Here is a 22,232-nt window from a genome sequence, read left to right as displayed (position 1 = left end):
TTAGTCCCCCCGAAAATTTTTTACCGCCCCCCCCCCCCCGAACGAAATGAAATATTATATAATTTATATAGAAAATATATACTTTTAACAGTGTCCGCCCCTTCCCCGAAGAAAGTTTTACCGCCCCCCTGAAGATTTCAAGTGCCCCCCCCCCCCCCGGAGAAAAAAGTCTGAAAAAAAACACTGGTGGGGCGAAGTGCTGTCCTGTCTTTTATGTCCCTCATGGAACCAAAAGATATATGAAGGCAAACTTATAGTATATCAAGATGCATAACACTAAACAATGAAATATATACATTCACACAGGTGATATAATAGGCATAAGATTAACTCTTTTCAATTGATAAGGTAGAACACGTGACACCATACTGGTGTCAGATGACACATGTCAAAATGTCACATTTTTCTTTTAAGAAAGGCTCCACATTGTTGAAATGGGCTCAAGAGGATTTGTGACCTGGTTGTGTACAGTAGATTGAAAGCGATGACTGTCACTGCACAAAACCAATTCCTGTAATGTGTGTACTTGTGTTCTGTCCAAGTTAACTTTCAAACTGGCTTAGTAGATGCTAACTTGTAGTCCCGTGTTGTCTGTGCAGGGATGGTCAGATATTCTACCAAGTGTTTTCCAGGCTGTTTAGAAGACTAGTCGTTTGTAGCAGTGACATCACTAGGTCATGTGAAACTATGTCAGCAGCTCAGCAGAGGCGTAGCGACCCTTCCCGGCGCCCCGGGGACAAACTTTTCGATTTGCACCTCCCCCCTTCAAACTTTCGATTTGCACCCCCCTCAACCTTTCAATTTATTTTTCCAACCCATTTTGGCGCCCCCTAAGGTCGGCGCCCGGGGACATATGTCCCCCCCCCCCTCGCTACGCTACTGCAGCTCAGTGCTTACCTGACCTAGTGTTCATGAGATGAGCTGTTCTATGCTGAAATCTATTTGTGGTGTACATGAAATAAGCTAAGTTTCTGAAACTGACTAGCTAATTGGTCAGTACAAATAGGAAATGTAACAGTAATCGAAGGCAATGGTTTGAAATAAATAATTTTATAAAAAATACTTTATGCCCTAGGCTAATCAGCAACCTCTCTGTGGATAAGTTAAAAATTTCACATAATTTTTTCCTTCCTTGCTGAGCATGGAGCCTCCATCATCTAACACTCCCCACCCAGTGTTTCTTCCAGACTTTTTTCTCCGGGGGGGGGGGGGGGGCGGACACTGTTAAAAGTATATATTTTCTATATAAATTTCATTTCGTTCGGGGGGGGGGGAGGGCGGTCAAAAAAAATTTGGGGGGGGGGGGGGGGGGGGGGTACCATCCCACCCCCCCCCCCCCCCCCCCCCCGAAAAGATTTCCTGGAAGAAACTCTGCTCCCCACGCTCTCCTGTCACTCTTTTCAGCTGTTTCCAATTCCTTGCCTATCACTTTAGCCTCCCCCAGCACACTACATCCCCAAGCCATGGTCTTCCTGGGCCCGTCTGGCTCTATTGCAAGTGTCCTACCTAGCGTCCAATCCAACGCCATTTTCTCTCCATGATTTGCCTTTCTATGGTTTCCTGTCCAGTCAAGTCGGTAAAGCCCATGATTGCTAAACCGAAGTCTATAGAGTTCAAACTCTTCGAGCAGATGAGGCTCAACATCTGGGGACAGCAAACTCTTCAAATTAACTCCAAAATCAAACAACCTGCTGCCTTGTAGTTTATTCTTGGTGGACCAAAGGCAATGGAAGTAAATCCTAAAAGAAAAGCAGTCGTAAATCGGAGTAAACACATATACTTCATTGTTAGAGCGAATCCCATCCAACACTAAAAATTCAGTTTCCTGTCCACACATCTACCATAGTGTTGTGTTTACTACTTGTCCTGCCATTTAATTTTTAATGTACTCCTTAGGCACTATTAACTAAAGTCTGAATTCTTTTTATTGTTGACTCTGTTGTTCTCCATATTTTTAGTCTGTAGAGCAGGAATTATTAAAGTTTAATGTTGGAGTTTTTATGTTAGTTTATTTTTTAGATGTTTGACGACCTCCAGACTTCTAAGATTGGCAAATGCCTTGCCCACTAGCTTTGTTCTGCTGTTGAAAAGTTTCACATGGGTTATGATCAAGTTTAACAAAAGGCTCGTTAGCCTGGAAATCACCTTTGTTCTAGGAAAACGAGTTTAACAAGTTTTGCATTTTTTTGAAAAACTGGGGTACCAAATATAGCCAGTTCATCAATAGATATCTAGGTGTTAAGCTGTGTCGTTGTACCCCCCCCCCACTTCTAAGGTTGTGCAATGCTTTTCTAATGTGAATAAAACTTAAAAACCCCACAATTAACAGATGTGGTTAAACTGTTCATTCTAAAAATTGAAATATTTGTGGTATTTTCTCTATTAGATTTGCCAGTTTTTACAAGTTTACTATTTTAAAGAAATAGAAATCCAATAGCTTTGTTAACAAATATTTAATTTCTAAAATTTACAAGTAACAGGTGGTAGCAGTATAAAAAATATTTATAAGTTTGAATTGAATGTCTGTTTGCATAAAATTCAACGAAGTGTCTACTCGGAATAAGATTTTTCGGCAAAAGATAGTTCTGCGCATAGCGCAGTGACCTATGGCTAGGGTTTAGGGCTTAGAATGAGGGTTAGGGGTAGGATTAGGATTAGGGTTAGGGATAGGATTAGGGCTAGGGTTAGGATTAGGGCTAGGGTTAGGATTAGGGATAGGGTTAAGGATAGGATTAGGGTTTGGTATTAGGGTTCTGCGGTTGTAAACACACGCATGCGCAGTACCATCGAAAACATCGCCGCTAAGGCAAGTCGTAGTTTCTCTCCATTGCGCATGCGTATCGCATGCGTATCTTATTCCGACTAGAATCGGCCTAAATTCAAACCTTTTAATCTAAGTACAAACATTAGCAACTTCAACAAGATCAAACACATCCCTCCCTATTGAGATTTTTTTTTTTTGTTTCCTGGCTAAGAGATCTTTAATGTATGGATTATTGTGTTGATCCACTTCTGCTTTTAACTTATTAATGGCTGACATAGCTTCTTCCTGAGACATGGGTCTTTAACTGCACTTCTTTTGACTTTAGCTAAAAAATCTTGCATTATCTGAAAACCTTCCTATAGACAAAACAAAAATATTTTTGATATTATTTCTACCTCATGAATAGGGTTACACCATTCAAATTTCACACAAGTTTTAACGAACTATTCTTTCATTTATTTGAAAAACTTAGTAACTCAGTTAACACAGATCCTGATCTTCAGGCCCAAACGAAATTAAAAAATATACTTAATATGAAGAGTTGATTTTCAAAATGCAATATATCCAAAATTTGGGTTTCGAGAAAATCGCACTTTTCTCCTACACAAAGCCATTGTACAATATGCTAAAACTGTTTGTCAATTTAGGTTCATAACCCTCATATACATAGGACTAGAATGGTTTTTGAAATGTACCTGCATAAAAAGATGCTTTTTTTTGGTCCCAAAATTTGCGTTTCGTTGCAAAATGAGGTATATCCAGCTTTTGTTAAGCTAACAAAACGCTGTATATCCATTTTTTTTTCTAATAATACATCTGATGTGCAATATTTTAGTTTATTATTTTATTAAGACCCACTTATAGTCCCAGTGTTATCATCTCACTACAATTGTACCATGTTTTTTCTGTTACTTTAAAGTGTTTTTAGTGAGTAATTTCAGTTATTTGAACATTTTTCAAAAATGATGCAAGTCTCTAACGAGAGACTTTAATTTGAAGAGTACAGCTTGTTTTTAGGTTCATAACCCTCATATAAATAGGACTAGAATGGTTTTTGAAATGTACCTGCATAAAAAGATGCTTTTTTTTTTGGTCCCAAAATTTGCGTTTCGTTGCAAAATGAGGTATATCCAGCTTTTGTTAAGCTACAAAATAGAAATAAAATGAAAATTTTGCGCCTTGAAGATTAAAATTAAGTTTTCCTAATAGTAACTGAGTAGCTTTACACTATGGGCACGTTATCTCATTTTTTTCAAAAATGGCGCTTATCGCGTTTTGAAAATCAACTCTTCATATAGAAAATATAGACTTTAACCACAGTGTCCTACTAACCCCCTCTTGGAAATGTAGGTCCACCCTAGCCAGCACATAGTTTGGCCTTGTATATCATGTATATGGCACTTCTAGCTTTAACCAGTGCATAAACCTGGCCTAATAAATGCCACTAATCTCTTACTATTTACAGGTTCCTTGCAACAAATAGAGGACAAACATGCTGATACAATGGGGTTATAGTATTGTAAGGCAGGTACCTCTTTAGCCAATTTTCTTCTTTTAACTGCTGGTTCATCATCTCCTTCCAGCCCTGTCCCTTCAAGATTGATATTCTGGAAATCCTCCAGCTCACTAGCTTTTATTTTGGCTTCCTTTATAAAAAAAAAAAATTCAGGTAACTTGGTAAAATAATCATGTTTTGGTTGCTCTTTAATTTAAAATAAGTTTCACAATGAAAAAGGTATTTACTATTATCCAGTGATAAAAAAACAAAATATTACCATTTTATTTAATGATTAATAGCAAATAGCAATGAGTTGAAAACAATTGAAATAAAAAAACCTACTTCAATAACATCTTTAGGAAAATGTGCAAGTTCAGCAACATGTATACCAAAACTTTGATCACAGATGCCTGTAAAAGAATAAACAGAGATTCCAAAGCATGATACTAATGAAATAAATAGGAGATTTAAAGTGTGAAAAAGTGGTTACCAGGCTTGACCCTGTACAGGAAAGTCAGCGTGTCATTGGTAGTTAGCGCAGTGACATGAAGGTTGTTTACTGTGGGAACTTCATCCGCCAGGGCAGTCAGTTCATGGAAATGTGTGGCAAATAAGCAAAAACATCTGATCTTTGTAGCTATGTGTCTGAATACATAAAAAATGCTGTGAGTTAGTCATCTCAAGTGTCTAAAATATAATTTATGGATGTGACTAAAGAACAATCATGAGCATCATTTTCAAATGAACACAGAAAAATGGGTTTAGGACCCCCCCCCCCCCCCCCAATTAATTTCCTTTCAATTGCTCTCAGTGGCAAATGCCCACCCTCTCATTTGAAACTGCTAGTCACATACAACCAAACCAGGGTGGTGAAAATAAACACAGGAGGGGAGGGAGAGTACAGTGTGAGAAAACACAAAAACCAATAAACTGGTATCTTGCTTTGCAAGATTACAAGGTAATAATGTGTATATATGTATATATTTTTATATTAAAAAGTCCCTTTACTCTGAGATTGCCCAAGCTAAACCAAATCCATCATAAGTGGATGTTCCTCTTCCAAGCTCATCAATGATAATCAGCGAATCTTCAGTTGCTGCCTAAAAACAATGTTACCCAAGTTTAGACAGTTAAATAAAAACCTATAACTAATGATAATTACATATAATTACATATATGATACAAAACATAACAATTAAATAAATAATTTTTTTGCTGAAAGTACACCAACCCTAATTATTGCTGCAGTCTCTAACATTTCAGCCATAAAAGTGGACACGCCTTTTAGCTGAATATCTCCAGCTCCAACACGAGCCAGCACACAATCAAGGACAGATAATTCAGCTTGCTGACAGGGGACATAACAGCCAAGCTGAGCCATCACTGCGCACACACCAACCTAAGTTGACAAAAATTTTTTATAACAAATTAGTTAATTTAAAAAAAAAAACAGACTCAAAGCTGTTCTTAGAAATCAAATCTGGAACTTACAGATCTAATGTATGTTGATTTGCCTCCCATATTTGGACCAGTGATAATGTGAAACATCTGTTTTTCTGTGAAATAATTTCAGGAAATAAATAAAGTGATTTGTAGATATTTGATACATAAATAATCAAGTTAAATCCAATAGACATAAACAATGATTAGATACAGCTTGCAATTTTGCACTGGGCATTATAACACTATACTTTCATAAATAACATGCACGACACATCATTTCAAGTGGATTTGATTGCTTAAGCTGACCTGAATCAGCATATAAGATATGAACACATACCACCAGCTATGGTAAAATTAAGTTACTGAAGGTGAAATTTTCATGACAAAGATTTTTGAATTGTAGATTAGTAAATCAAACAAACCTTTATCAAATATGGCATCATTGGGAATGTAGGATACTTCATCTTGCATTTCTAAACAAGGGTGTCGAACTTCATGCAACTTCAGTATACCATGGCCTAATATTAAAAATATTTAATAACATCATTATGAAAATTTGAAATGCGACTAATTATAAAATTATGTAATAATATCAAACACAGATGGTTGAGGAAGTTCTTAAATTAGTTTTAATTTATTCATACCAGTTTAGCAAAAGCTGCAAACAAAACATGCTAAAATCTTTTTAAAAAAATTAAACACTTTACCAAAGTCAAATTTCTTAGTACTCTCTGTATGAACAAACTAAAAAGAATAAAATAATATTCTTACCTTTGGGATGCAGCTTCGGTCTAACATAGGGAATAGGGGCTGATGCAGAAACAATAGCAAAAGATACAAGAACATCAAGCTGTGCCAGGATGTCACTCAACAGGCACATTGGTTCCACATAGCCAGCTGTGATCAAAGGAAATATCAAACAATGGTCAATGTGGCAAGGGAAAATACCATTAATCTTAGGGAATGCTAGAAACATTTTATTTCTATATTAGCTTAGAAACTACAGTAAAATGATTATAGGTTATTGAATAACCTAAAAAAAAAATGGGTGTGTGATAAAAAAAAAATCAAACACTGGTCAATGTGGCAAGGAAAAATACCACTAATCTTAGGGTTGCTAGAAACATTTTATTTCTATATTAGCTTAGAAACTTCAGTAAAATGATTATAGGTTATTGAATAACCTAAAAAATTGGTGTGTTTAAAATGTCTGACCTGCAATGTTAATCACCTCAGCCACAACACTTTTTTGTTGCTCATTGTATTCTTCTCTCGTCCTTTGATATTCATTGTTGTACTGTTTCGTTGCGCTGTTGTGAAACCTAACTCCATTACTTTTGGTATCAATGGTGTAGTATTTTTTATTATTTCTAAGTGCCTTTTCTTCCTGGAAACAGTATACACCTTTGATAATTAACAAAATCTAAATATTATTTCATATTCACCAAACTACAAATGACCAACACTTCAAATATAATACAATGTAACCTCTTTGTGTCTATTTTTAGAATCAATCTTCCAAAATATATAAACATTAAAAACAATTCAAATCAGCTAGGAGAACTTATAACTAATGAAGATAAAGAAAACAACATTTATTCTTACCTTTCTTGTAACTCTAAAATAATATCCTAACTGGTTGCTACTCTCAAGTTTAACAGTTTTATTTGGCTCAAGGTTCAAATCTCTGGCAACCTGAAAATAAGTTTTAATTGAATAATTTTTAAGTTAAAAATTAGGTTCTAATTTTAATAACTTGTAAATTAAATATTTTAAACAAAATCTATCAACCTTATTCAATTGATCTTTAATGTTTTCCTCCAGTTCATCAATTTTCTTTCTTAATTCTGAAATAAAATTTAATTTTTTTAAATATAATCTTTACATATCTATTACCACCATGTTTAATACTTAGTATAAAAATCCCAACCTGCTAAATTGTCATCAAAATCAGCCCTTATTACAAACTCATGATTTTGTACTTGTTCCAAGTCCACAGTTGTTTCCACCATTTCTTGAAATTTGCTAAAGTCCATAAGTAGCTCCTGTTAAAAAATAAGTATAGGTTCTTCACATTCAACTCAAAATTTGTTGGCTTTCAGCGGAAAGAAAAAATTCTTCACAATAAATGTGATTTTCATGGCGTATTCAAAATATAAAAATTATGTATTTTTACCTTTATTGGATTAGAGAAAATCTCTGTCAGCAAGACTTTATGATCTCCATCATATTTCTCTAGTGTTTCCAACAGATGCGGCAGCTTCTCCAGAGCTTGGTATACCCTGTAACAATCCTGCAAACATTGATAAAAAGTTATAGGGCAGATAAATTTTGTATCCTAAAATTTTTTTAATAAATATTAACATACAAATTTTAAAAATACTCATAATTTGGAAAGTATTTTTAGAAGAATATTTGATTCAAATATATACCTGAAGTGATGCCTTTTTTCTCTGAAACTTTTTAGCAAGCCTTTGAAAATCTGGGACTTTTCTTAATTGATCTTCATGAAGTGTTTGTCGCAAGTCACTGTCACTTAACATGGCTTCCACTATATTCAGTCGTTCCTCTGAAATAATTATTTTTGTAATATTGTGACCTTTGTACATTAGCTGTATTTGTTGCAGGGCATAAATTTTATCATGTAAAATAAATATAGCTGAAATTAGGTTTTTAAACATCTTAATGCTAAGCAGCAGGTTATCTTACCTATCTTTTGTAAGTCCATTAATGGCTGCTTGACCCACTGACTAAGTAACCTTTGACCTGGTGCTGTTCTGCATCTATTTAGCAGTCCCAGCAGACTTTGATTTTTATTTGCTGCATACATATTAAATAACAGTTAAAAATTATACATAGAATTTATGACCAAGTTATATTTACTGTATTAATAGATAAAACAGAGTTCACAAAAAACTTAAGAATGGATAATAATTAAGACTTTCAGAAGGAGGAAGGGTAGTGAATCAGATAAAAGTCACAACTGAAATTTTTGTTCATTTTCATAATATGGGTTTCATAATGTAAGAATTGATGTTATAATTGACTCAAAAAAATTCTGTTGAATGCATAATAGTTAATTTTAAAAAATAAACCGGGAGTGATCTCCCCTAAACTTTCTCGAATATTCTTATATAACTTGAAATATAGACATGATTTTTAATTACTTAAACTTTTAAAAACAGAATAGAATCTCATAGAAAAAAGAATTGCAATATTATTAGTACTTTATAAATTTATATGCGTTTTTTGAGAAATTGAAAATAGTGTAAATTAGTACTTCCGGTCAACGGAAATTACTCAAAATTTGACAGAAGGCAGAGAATTAGATCTTTTACTTACATGTGAAATTTCATTTATCTATCTGAAATAGCACTCAAGTTATAGGCTTTTGAAAAATTCAAAGTAGAAAAAGTACCACTTCCGGTTATCGGAAATCGCTCAAAAGTTGATCAGGATCTACGATTTTGATAAAATACTTATATATGAAATTTCGTCAACCTAGCTGTAACAGTACTCAAGTTATCGTGTTTACACACAGACAGACAGACACGATTGCAAAATTATGTTTTTCCGTATCAGTGAGGTGTAAAACGTCGAGATTTGTAAAAATCTCGATTTTTTTTTTTGCACGATTACAAGACTTTCTCTATACGAGAAAGTAATAAAAGATAATGATGAATCAACTGTGATACTAAAACCCTACAGTTGTACAGCTTCAGTCAAACTTGCTAACTTAGAAAAGGACATTCCTTACTCTGAAGAACACATTAAACTTAATTTTCTACACAAATATTTATACTGTCACACTCACTTTCATTAGCAATAGGAAGCAGATTTAAGGCCTTCACTGCAGCAGCATCTAATTTCATGTAGAGGTTCAAATCAAATGTTGAGATACGAAATTGTCCAAAATTGTCTTCATTTGATAAAAGCTACATAGATATGAAATTTCTTACAGTGTGAAAAAAAATCTATTTTTAAGCAAAAAAAAAAAAAGCTTGTTTTTAAAAAATTTAGCAAGTCTTAGATTTGTATCAATCCCTAGTTTCTCTTTCTAGGATTTCTTACCTCTAAATATCGAATGACAGCAGAAAGGGAACACATGGCAATGGTTTTGTCAACTTCCTCTGGAAAAAGAACAAAGCAAAGTGCATTTATATGTTTGGAAAAAAAAAGAAGCTTAAATAAGCTTTTCATTTTTAAAAGACCATTTCATAATATGTTAGCTTTTTAAAACTTACCTAATGTGATACTGTTCATTTTTTCTCCTTTCTTAGCCTTTAATAGTCTGTTTAAGTCCTGTACTATGTCTTTATTGCTAAATTCAGCTAGTGAGAAATAAGGTATTTTATTACAATAAATAAGATACCGTTTTTGTTAAATAAGACAAAAATAGATTCCATTTTCTCTATGAATGTTACAAATATTGCAGTCATCAAATTTCACTATCAAGTAACCATAATGTGAAAAAAAATTTAAACTAACATTTCTTAATCTCTGTAAGGAGAACTCCACTACGATTCAAGACCTGTTTCAGTTTAGCAGTATCACCTGGCAGTTCACCACTTTGTATTAAGCATTCTTTTGGTCCTAGCTGGACTAGAAGGGCCTTTAACAGATCAAAAGGTAAACTATTTTTTTAAAGTTATTTCATATCAGAGACTAAAGATTATGGAATCTTTTCCACTATTTACTAACATATAACTACCATAAGATTTGCAAATATTAGTTCTATTTTATTTGCAAAGTTTAAACACTATTGAATTATTTACACTGAATATACTATCTAAATAAAATTACCTCAAAATTTGAAAACTGGTTGTTATCTGGAAATTCACTAACTGTAAATGTCCTTAAAACAGGATCAACAAACCCAACGCCAATAACCTAAATACAGAATTGTCAAAATCAATGTAAAAATTACTGATGTTTTCAGGCAATTTCTAAGAGGTCGTGCCATGAAAATAGAATTACCACTTGTCCATCATCACTGACAACTTTGAGACCAAGAACTCCTGCTGATATTGACATGTCTGAGTTGCTGAACAAAATATCCTCAAACTGGGAAAGATTGCCGGGAGAAGCCTGATAGAAAAAAGTCCAATTCTTACATTTAAAACTTCTTCTTCGTTCTTAATTAAGCATATGAAGGAGGATTCAAAACATTTAAAACAGATACCAAGTATAAATTTGAAATCTATATGTCTTTAACCTAACTCTACATTACTGTAATTAAGCCATAGAATGCATATTATTATGTTGAGCAGCTTTCTCGTCAAATACTAATATTACTTACTGTACTGACAAAATGTAAGTCTAAATACCTTTGTTTTTAACTTATTGATTCATAAATAAAATGAAAAGATTTCTACTTCTTATTGGTTTAATGGTTTAAATGGAAATAAGGTTTTAAAAATAAGATTGTTATGTGGTTTAAATGGAAATAAGAGTTTTAAAAATAACAATATAAAATGTAACTATTATTATTGTTATACTTTTTCTCAAGTGTAAATATAAAGCTTATATTTAACTACTTAGACATTTCAACATTTTTACTTACTTTAAAAGCAAGTGACCATTCATTTGATTTTGAACTGCCTTTATTTGAATAAACTTCAACCCTGTATTGACGAACTAATAGCAATTCCTTTACAAAAGCTTCAAAGTTCATTTTGCTCATTGAAACAGATTCAAGCTTCTTCGAACCTGAAAGAAAATAATGGGTTACAGATTCTTTAAAAAGAATGCTTTTATAGGACACAATAATGTTTGTTCATGAATATACAACAGATCAGTGTGTTTAAACATTGTAATATATTAAACAGAAAATTAAAATATTAAAATTAACTGACTGGTGGAAATAAGAAAGAAATGCTACAAACACTATAGTGCTTAAGTTTTCCTGATTTACCTCCAATCATTTTTATTACTCCAGGTGTTTTGAAAACTTCTTTGGCCACAAACACAGCATCTTCTCCATGTACAGTATAGTAATCCTATTCAGAAAGAGAAAATTATTTTTATTAATTTAAGAAAAAAAATGGTGTTTAAAGTAGTCTATAATATAACTTTACACATAGATTAAAAAATAATGAATCATTACAAAAAAATTAAATACTAAAAATTGTTTGGCTGAATTCAAATCAGTTGAACATTAAATGAAACAGAATTTTCTTAAGTTGTGTCAATATATACTCACTGATCTGTCAAATACTCTTAAAGTCGTCCCAATTTTCTGGAGATGAAAACATAATTACTTTTAAAAAATAATAGGCTTAACAATCCATACATATAGAATCTATGTGAATAACTCAAAAAAAAAAAAAAAGACTAGAAGCAATGACATATATAAATCTGACTTACGGAAGCTATCAACCTATCCATTATAAATGTTTTTCTAGTTAACACTACATTAAAAAAATCATTTAAAAATAAAATAACAGCTCGGCCTAATTATGATTACGAGCCGACCCGCGACGTATCATCTGCCGCTATTTAGTTGTTTTATTTTCTACTTTTCAGTAATTCATAATTTGTGAATTCGACAGTACCAATGCTGCCACTGAAAATATTTGCTTTAAACACTAAAACCCTCCTCCCCCCCCCCCCCACATGAAAGCAGCCTCCACTTAGTTACTTCCCCTAAGTATAAATACTGCCCCTAATAGCCGTCACTAAACCCGGCTCTACGATGTTAACATTTAGCGTGAACTACAGCTCACCAGACCATGTGGGTGTGGGGGTTGTTGCGATATGCCTAGAGAGGAAAAGAGGAGACTGCTCGTTTTCTAACGTCTCCCAGAAGAGAATTATATATATAGATAGATGTGGGTATAGCAAATCTAATTTTAAAAAAAGGTTGACAAAATTTAAAATTTAACAAGACAAACCTCTGGTAAGTGTGAGAAGAATGTTACAAAGCCAACTTCTTGTGCATTTTCTGAAATATAAGTGTGCAACAGTTTTAATTTTAGATTACCGATCTATTGGGTTAGGAATTTTAGTAAAAAAAAAAATAGTCACATAATATAAGAAAGAAACTCTAGGCCTATACTTTTTTTTTTGTTTCTTTCTAAATCCTAGCTGGAATAGTTATTTAATGTATATTATCCGGTCATGTTTTTGCCATGCTCATTTACCTATGTCAATAATCGTAATTATTTATCTGCAGAACAGCAAATAAAATTACCTGCCCATGTGCAAGTCCATCACCACCCCTTCACTTTCCCAACCACATATTCACTTCAACACCACCTATTAACCTTCCAGTCTACCCCCAACAGTCCCATCCATGCTACACATGGCCCTTTATGTTTCTTGTCAAAATACTTTTTTAATTACAACTGACTAATACTTGGATTAATTCTTACTGCAGGAAAACACAGGAAATTACATTGAAAAGATTGTGACATTCATTAATAAGCTAAATGGTTAATGAATGAGTGGTTAGGTTTGAAAGCTTGTTAACCCAAAATTTCCAGGTTTAATTTTTAAACCCCTTTGAAGTTGAAGATCTGTTTCAATCTGTTATTATATGTCAAAAACAAAGTTTGAATGAATTTTGCTCTGAACATAAAAACGACCAAAACACATTCTTTCTTGTAATTTTTTCTTCAGAAAGATTTATTTTAGATGATTGAAAACATTTTTGCATAAATATAAATTAGGCTAACAAACTTTAGAGTGACTCGCAAACTGTACCAAGATCTAGGCCGACTTAATTATGTTATCTATTTCAGAAAACAGGTCTATTGATTGGTTCTCAAAATGGCACTTTTTGAGAATCATTTTTCTTTCTCAATTTCTGCTTTTATAAACAAACACAAAAATTGCATACTTGACTAGTACTCAGCCTGTTAATTTTTAATAATTATTTGGATGATTACTGATTAGGCCCTATAAACTATAGTATAGCCTTAAAAATGCGAAATATTGTATGAAATTTAGTGTCTAACACTATTTTTCAAAATGGCAACGTGAGTTGTCACACTTTCTCTAACACTCCAAGCCATCCCTCACCAAATCCCACCACCCCCCGCCCCACTTTCGGCAGCATTATTAGGGGTTATCCATAAATGACGTCACGCTTTTTTGACAATTTTTACCTTTCCCTCCCCTCCGTCACACAATTATGGCCCCCCCCCCCCCCCTACGAGTGTGGCGTAATTTATGGACGACCCCTTATGCCTTTTAATACTTTTATTCTGTTTAGTTGAAATTTGAACACTTATTTGTACAAAGTGTGCATCTCTATTTTTGTAACCAACAAACAAAGCATTTCATTCAGTCTCTTTGTTGTTTTTATTCATTTGTTAAAACAAAAATACAATACAGATGAATAAATCGTGTTTTCCTAATGTTTTGGTGTGTTTCAGTTAGTATAATAAAATACGCTCAACTGTAGGTAAACGACAAGCGGAGAATAAAATACGCTAAAATGGAGTTTTACCTTTTTTTATAACATAAAAAAAAATTAACATCCCTTTTTTAAAGAAGATTCCATGCATATTAATTATAATTACTATATATCAGACACCTGTGTAAACTGTAAACAAACATTCTCCCGATAATCTAATCTAGTAAATCTACTCGAAACTAGAATAATAATTAATAGTATTAGTTTGGTATAGAAAAGAATAGATCTAGATCTCGGTAATCTATCGTTTTGGGTACGTAAAATCGCCCGCGGCTATTTATGTACGAAAACGTTACCTCATTGTCAAGGCTTTAACCCTCTTGAGACGCCCAGGCCGATCTATCGGCCGCCGGTTTTATAGCCAAAAAGACGACCGGCCGATCTATCGGCCGGGTCTCAGCCGTGATAGTAGAAGCCACACGATTGGCTTTCTAGTATCATATCAGCCAATCAGATTGCTTCTAACTGTTATAGTACATATCTAGCACTTCAATGGCGACTTCCATTGAAAGTTTGCCTCATTTTTTTTTGTTTTTTATCAATTTTTTTAGTGCCGTGAGTCCTATCGTAAATTTTCTTATGTCCAACAGTCCAGTCATCAAAATAAACTAAAAATATACTTAGAAATTCTAATGTAGAAATAATAATCAGTAAATTAGTTCAGATTATTGAATAGATGTTTGTGTATTATTTAGATTAGCATTACAGAGAGAAAAAACGTATTTTTATACAAATTTACTGTAATTTAGTGCAGTCAAATTTTTTTTTCGTGCATAAATTATGCAAATCAGAAAGCTCACATATATATATGTTGAGATTTTTATTAGATTTATAAAAATCATATTAGCTCATTCAATTTCCTAATAAATAATATATATTTTTATGCATGTAAAATAATTAGTTTATTTTTTTCAAATTTTTTTTGTGATACAAGTGCAAAACTTGAAAGTAGGCTCCGTCTTCTTAGCACCGGCTCTCTAAAAAAGCTACGTCTTAAGAGGGTTAATAGAAGTATATTGTCATACTTTTGTGTCAAATATTATAGATAAATGAATAATAAACCTAAATCAATGGCTAAATATATCGATATAGGCAAGAAATTAACTTTTAACAGCAGTGTTTGTGAGCAGGATTTGCTATATAAACAGCCGCCATTTGTAAAAATGTGGCTTCCCCCTGAATCTGGCGCTAAAAGCTTATAAAAATAAAACTTAGACAAGATGGCTGCTATAGTAAATGAGCATGGTTGCATCTGTTGGAAACATCGCTAGTCTTCATTTATTACAGAAAAGTTTTAATTCAATTGTTTGAAAACAGGTACATAAATGAATCAAGGAAACATTTTTGAATTTTTTAAAACATAAATCTTCCTAAAAATGTGAAATAATTATTAAAATTTAAGGAGTCACCTGTTTTTCACATTACAAATCGCGGGCGATTTTACGTACCCAAAACGATAGATTACCTAGATCTCTATCTTGTTATAATTTAGAATCCTGGAGACGGAGAGATTCAGTCTGAGATAGATCTAGATCTAGTCTCTAGACTGTAGACGGTGACACTGAGAGGCTCGGATTCAAGATTCAGCTTGAATGATTTAATTTATTAATATCATAATATGAGACATGAGTGTAGTGTATGAGTTTGACACTGAAGTTGAGCCTACCAAGTTGGAGTCCTTGCTTCGGTTGAAGTGCCATTACTTGTGTTTGAATTGACTGATTCGAATATGAATCGGTATCTAATCTAGAATCTATATCACACAGATTTATGTCATTTAGATGTCTATGTGATTTAGGCTTAATCTAGTCTAGACTCTAGTGTAAGTTAGACATCTATATTAGTGTATGCCTATTGTTGCAATATGGCGGGAAATAGCTCTCCTTAGTAAGAGTTAAGTACTTTCTCGCAGTTTATCCATCTGATCGCGTCGAAGGGGGGGGGGGGGGACGATACTGTTTAGTTTAAAGTATATATTTTCTACATAAGTATAAATTCCATTTTGTTCTTGGAGGGGGGGGGGGGGGGAAGCTCCGCCTGGAAGAAACTGAATATGAAATGGGAAGAAGACATAGTTAATATTATTTGTTGCCTTCAACCCATCCCAACAGTCTCATCATACCTTTACTGCCCACATTTATCGTCCTTTTTAGATTGTGGGCTAAAGCCTTTTTACCAAATCAAAAATGTGTCCCTGTGGCACAGGAGCTGTTAATTCATAGGTTTAATTTCTTGGGTTCTCTTTATATCCTCCTTTATAACAAGTAGAACAATTTCTGAAATAACATCTTTTTTTAAATGTTGGCAATTGTAATGTAGGCCATTTATAAAATCAATAGACTAATATGTCAAGACACTAAACTTCATAAAAGGAAACAGAGACAATATTTGATGTACAGTTCAATTTTATTGCATGTACTTATCTGAATTAAAGACATCAAATACAATAGTTTAAGAATGTATCTTTATACTAAGGCCACATATTTTTTTATTAAATGCTTCAATTTAAAAAAAAAAACAGATTTAAGTGAAGAAAGAATGATAAATTATTGTCAGTAGCTTCAAGTTATGAATATGTTGTAATAATAAATGCTAAATAAATATACATCGAGCATTGAAGTATTATATATATATATATATATATATATATATATATATATATATATACATGCACACATACCTATAATATATAAATATATATGTGTATATATATATATATACACAAAATTAAAGTTATATATTTTAAAATAAATAATTGCTGTACATTTTATACCACGTTTTTAAAGAAAGGGAATAATGAATGTAACCAAACTTCGATTAATGTTTTTTGTGACAAATTAAGTGAAACAGCAACACTATCACTTTGTTTCAAGTCAAAATAGTTTTGATAAAGTAAATGTGATATTGTAGTGCTGAGACAAAGCATTCAGTAACCTGGGAAAACTATTTAAAGACAGGCTTTGGTGGTGAGCTATTATCAAGTTATTATAGGCCTACATTTTAAATGTTTAATTTCATAATAAAAATATCAAACACTGAATTTGCACATTATATTCAGCAAGTTCAATAAAGTTGTGTTTAATCCTAAAAATATCAAAAATGCAGGCTGCACTTTGGAGCTTTTAAAGAAGGGTTATCTTTAATAGATATTTTAATTATTGAAGAGTAATATGTTTATGTCATGCTGTTATTGTAGAGGAAAATTTTCATATAAGGCTTTATGAAACATCTTGTTGATATCAGGACAGAGCTTCTTTTGAGGTTTCTTCAACTTTGAAGAGAGCAAGCTGTTTTATCAATGTTTGGATGGGATTTTGTTTAAAATATCTGCAATGTAATTCCAGACTGATATATCTTTAAAAAGTTTGCAATATTAGGTTTACAAAATTTTAAAACCTCTTTGCCATCTTGTCCAGCATAATTTTCTTTAAATCTAGAAAATCTGACCGCTTCATTATAAATTGAGAGTTCTTTCCAATCTTGTCTGGTTTCTGATAATTGGATGTATAACTTGCAGACTGTGTAGGCAAGACATTGCCTGCATCGCCTGGCACCAACTTCACATTTACTAGGTCATCGACCAGACCTTCAGTTTGAAACTGTATTCTCTCAGGGGACAGTAATGCTGAATCACTGGCCATTTCTGAACTTAATACACAAATGTTAAAGAAATGTTCACTGTGAACACTGTCATCTGAGTTGTCTTTCTCTTCAAAGCAGGAGGATAATTTCTCAGAGGCAATCGTCACTTCAGATACATCTTGATGAATGGGCGCACTGACTTCGTAGCATGACCCATATTCACTGTGCGTAGAACAGTCTTTAAGTTTGTAGGTACTACGTGTACACAGGTGTTCATGGCTTAAAGAACACAAGAATTTACCTTTGTGTTTAGTAACATCCTTTACATGACTGAGGCTATGGGAGAGCACAGGTGTGGAGATTATCTTGGAGTTGTCTCCTAAGTTATTGTCCTTGACATCTGTATCAGTGTTACAAGGGTGGGAATGTGTGTTGACAGAATGTAAACTATTGTAATCTGTTGATGAGAGGGAAGACTCCTCGGGGTTTGTGGTAGGCTCTGGGGAATGTTTAGACAGATGTTCAGCGTTTGTAAACTTGTCATGGGAATCAAAAGCCGAGTGAGATTTGACAACATGAGAGTTCAGTTTCTTAGATCTTGATTTGTTAGGCTGAACCGGGACAGGCAAAGGCCCTGGCCTGGTACCAGATGCCAGACGTGCTGTGTCTGCCGCAGCAACTTCTCGCAGTCTGCCTATCTCATCAACAAAGATGTGGGTGAGTTCATCTACTACACGGTTGATGTATCCCTCTAAGATTTCAAAATAGGGCAGAACTGATGGCAGGATGTTTAAGTTCCAACTTTCTTTTTCCTGGTTTCCAACATTCAGCTCTTCTGTGGCCACAGAGGACGCTGGTGAAATATTTTCATCAATTTTTGGCATATCAGGTTTCTGAGAATTATTCGGAGCACAAGTGTCAGGCAAGTCAGCACTATGAGATACTGCTGCAAAATATTCTTCCACTTCAGACAAGTCATGTTGGTGCACAGAGGCATCTTCCTTGTCTGAGTGTACTGAGCTGTGTGAGTTTTTGTACAGTGGTTGAGCACTGCCCTTACCGAGGTCATGCTTGTCATCTTCAACTTTATTGACTAAATTTTGTTGATTGTGCAATCCAGGGAACGGAGAGGCATTTTTAGAATTTCCTTCCCGCTGATCTACCTGATTTAAGTTCATCTCACCTTGCCTGCTCTGCTTGTCATCCACTTGATCATCCTGATTTTTATCAGAACTGGCTGGTGTGTCTAGTTGGTGTGCCTTGTGCTCAAATTTTGAACTCATTTTCAAATGACTAGGCCAGTTGATTTTTTGGGACAGTGATTTGATAGTTGTGCTCATTTTTACATAGCCATGGACATGTGTTTTTTGTGACACTGACTCAGTATTGGCATTCAAATGGTCTGATGTTTTGTGCAACATCTCTATACAGGGTTCTTGGGGCAGTGAATCTACACTTGGTTCTTGTGAAGAACTCCCTGGCATGCTGAACTTCTGGGACTCAAAATGCTGATCTAGTTTTAAGAAGGAGTTCTTTGTCTGGAGTTTGATTTCCTGACTGACCAGTTGATTTATCTGACACTTAAAGGAAGAGTTGACAACCTTCTTCTCTACAACCTGGTTGATGATCTTGCCAAGGTGGGCTTCCAGTATTCTACTTGCTTTCAGAAATGATTCTCTCTTGTCTAATTTAGGCTCCAAGTGTTGTAGGTGGTTAGTTATGGACTCAACTGAATTAAGAACACTTGGATATGGAAAACTTTTAAAAACCTGCTTTCTTAAAACTGAATTACTATCTTCTTCTAGATTATCTTCAAGTGCTCTGTGCATTGTAAAACTTTTAAATTCTGTCTTTATAAAATCATGTTGTTCAAGCCTAGGTGTCTGTTCACTAACTACCCGAGCAAGATGACTAGCATCGTTGTCCACGTTTTTATCTTCTTTTATCTTGTTTTTTATTGGACTTCGTGTGGGTTCAAAGATTACTCTAGAATAATGACTTGTTTTGTCCATATGCCCATCTTTTATAGTACTTTTTATGGGGCTGGGCACCTTTTCCAAAACAATATTAGCAAAATGTTTAGCAATTTTGTCCACATTTCTATTTTTAAATACAGGTACTCCATCTTTAGCAGGGTTTCTTGGCTTCTGTTCACCACCAACATTAGCTAAGTGACTACTAACTTTATCCACATTTACATTATTGGATACTGGTACAGCACTCTTTACTATGCTTTTTGGAGGACTTGGCATCCGTTCAAAAACTACCTTAGCTAAATGACTAGCAATTAGGTCCACATTTCTACCTTTCAATACTGGTACGTCATCTTTCAGTTTGCTTCTGATAGAGCTTTGCTTCTGCTCAACATTAGCAGGGTGTTTAGTAATTTTATCCACTGATTTATTTTTGAATATCAACACAAAATTTTCTGGGTTTTTTATTGGGCTTGGCACATGTTTATCATCTACGTTAGCAAAGTGATTAGCAATTTTGTCCACAGTTCTATTCTTCTTAAAATCAGATAAGTCAACAAGAGAGGTTTTTGAAGGTGATGAAACCTTTTTGCCGATTACTCTAGAAAGATTGCTGGCAAATTTGTCAATGTTATTACATTTAAACATAGGCACAGCTTCTTTTACAGTGCTTTTTAAAGGGCTTGGCATCCGTTCCACAACTACATTGGCAAAGTGACTAGCTATTTTGTCTACATTTCCATCTTTTAATACTGGTATAGTATCTTTTACTGTGCTTTTTATAGGGCTTGGCATCCTTTCCACAACTACATTGGCAAAGTGACTAGCTATTTTGTCTACATTTCCATCTTTTAATACTGGTATAGTATCTTTTACTGTGCTTTTTATAGGGCTTGGCATACGTTCCACAACTACATTTGCAAAGTGACTAGCTATTTTGTCCACATTCCCACCTTTAAATATAGGCACCGCTTCTTTTACAGAGCTCTTAATAGGGCTTGGAACCTGCTTAACAGCTACACTGGCAAAGTGACTAGCTATTTTGTCCACTGTTATATTTTTTAATACTGGTACTTTTAATGAGTTTTTTATAGTACTTGATGTATGTTTATCAGTTACATCAGGCAAAAGGCTTGGCAATTTGTTTACAGTTGGAAGCATCTTACCAGACTCTGCATCAAACAATGACTCCTGTTTTGAAAGGGCTTCACATTGGCTTAGAAATTCAAATGTTTTCATTGTATTCTTAACCTGGCATATTCTAGTACAATGTGCTTTTTCATGAGTACTGGCTGAAAATTGAGAGCTGGTAGCCTTCATATTACTGCATGTTTTAGCTCTGGGTGGCATTGTGTGGACATTGTAGCGCAATTCAGGGCTGTCTGCGGAAGGTTTGGCCAATGGTTGTACATGGCTGAACTGACCAACCCGGGCCACTGGGGGTGTTTCATGGAGGGATGTAAATGTCTGCGCTGGTGATGCTGCCCCTTGACTGAGTGCCCCTGGTGCTGCCCCTTGACTGAGTGCCCCTGGTGCTGCCCCTTGACTGAGTGCCCCTGTTGCTGCCCCTTGACTGAGTGCCCCTGGTGCTGCCCCTTGACTGAGTGCCCCTGGTGCTGCCCCTTGACTGAGTGCCCCTGGTGCTGCCCCATTACTGAGAGTAATAGGCTGAATAGGGGAGGGTAAAACAGGACTGGTTAACATGGGTTGTACAGGGGATACATTCTTTTTTATAGGGCTAAACTTTTGAGGGGTGAAGTAGATCAAGAGGTGATCTGTGGACTTAGGAGAAGCAGCCTGGCTGGGGGAGGCTGTGATGGTTTTCTCAACAGAGACAGGACTGGAGAAAGCACCCTGAGGTTTGCTGGCGTCTGCATTGTTGCTGTCAGTAAAGTTACCACAGAGATGAGGACCTGGCACCTTAACAGATATTCTTTTGGGCAATCTAGGTGATAAGTTGAACATACTTGTATGGTTCCTAAACTTATCAGTGGAGTTAGAATATTGACTGTGTTCTGATGAAGATCGTAATAGTTTGTTTCTGTGGAACCTAGAAAATGTTTGTGGGTTAACAGGGTCTAGCAAGCCCTGATGAGATGTTCGTAAGATATGAGGGTCTAAGGACTGCTGATGCAATGTCTCTACAGTGTATGGGTTTAAGGATGGCTGATGCTGTAAACCAGTTGATAAATGTCTTGAGAACAAGACACGGGATAGTTTGCCTGTGCTGTCATTGTCTGCGCCATTAAAATTTGATGATGAATTCATCAACGGCAAAGTGGTACTGAGGAACTGATTTTTAGGTGACCCATCCAGCTGTTGCTCATTGACCAAAGCCTGTCTCCAAGTTGATGATTTGTTAATGGACTCAGAGTGTTTTGGCTTGACCTGAGGACTCAAAAGGGAAAACGTATAGCGTGGCCTGGATAAGCTGCTCTTGACGAGCACATCCTGAAACCTTATGTTTGCATTTAAATTGACAATATCAATGTTATTAGGATCACTGGGTGAAGAGTCCTCTCCTCCCAGCCAACCAGCAGTAGAGGCCCCATA

The 22,232-nt window shown here is 34.6% G+C and overlaps 1 protein-coding gene across 1 annotated transcript; it reads right to left on the bottom strand.

Annotated features, from left to right (window-relative positions):
* Positions 1–2,745: 2,745 nt before the first annotated feature.
* Positions 2,746–15,977, bottom strand: LOC131940036 (DNA mismatch repair protein Msh2-like). The gene is given in 28 exon segments (XM_059298574.1): positions 2,746–3,058; positions 3,061–3,120; positions 4,297–4,410; positions 4,605–4,672; positions 4,753–4,907; positions 5,271–5,362; positions 5,494–5,661; positions 5,754–5,818; positions 6,128–6,223; positions 6,477–6,602; positions 6,921–7,092; positions 7,311–7,400; positions 7,497–7,552; positions 7,636–7,750; positions 7,882–7,998; positions 8,138–8,274; positions 8,415–8,525; positions 9,520–9,640; positions 9,777–9,835; positions 9,950–10,036; positions 10,194–10,317; positions 10,509–10,595; positions 10,683–10,793; positions 11,269–11,414; positions 11,620–11,704; positions 11,908–11,943; positions 12,599–12,648; positions 15,791–15,977. Coding segments are annotated over 28 exon segments (2,847 nt in total). The 5' UTR covers positions 15,825–15,977; the 3' UTR covers positions 2,746–2,893.
* Between the last annotated feature and the right edge of the window lie 6,255 nt (positions 15,978–22,232).

This window comes from Physella acuta, unplaced genomic scaffold (assembly GCF_028476545.2).
Source record: "Physella acuta isolate Inbredline_101_S28 unplaced genomic scaffold, ASM2847654v3 ptg000308l, whole genome shotgun sequence".
Classification (NCBI taxonomy): Eukaryota; Metazoa; Mollusca; class Gastropoda; family Physidae; genus Physella; species Physella acuta.
This window is presented reverse-complemented; position numbering and strand designations above follow the sequence as displayed.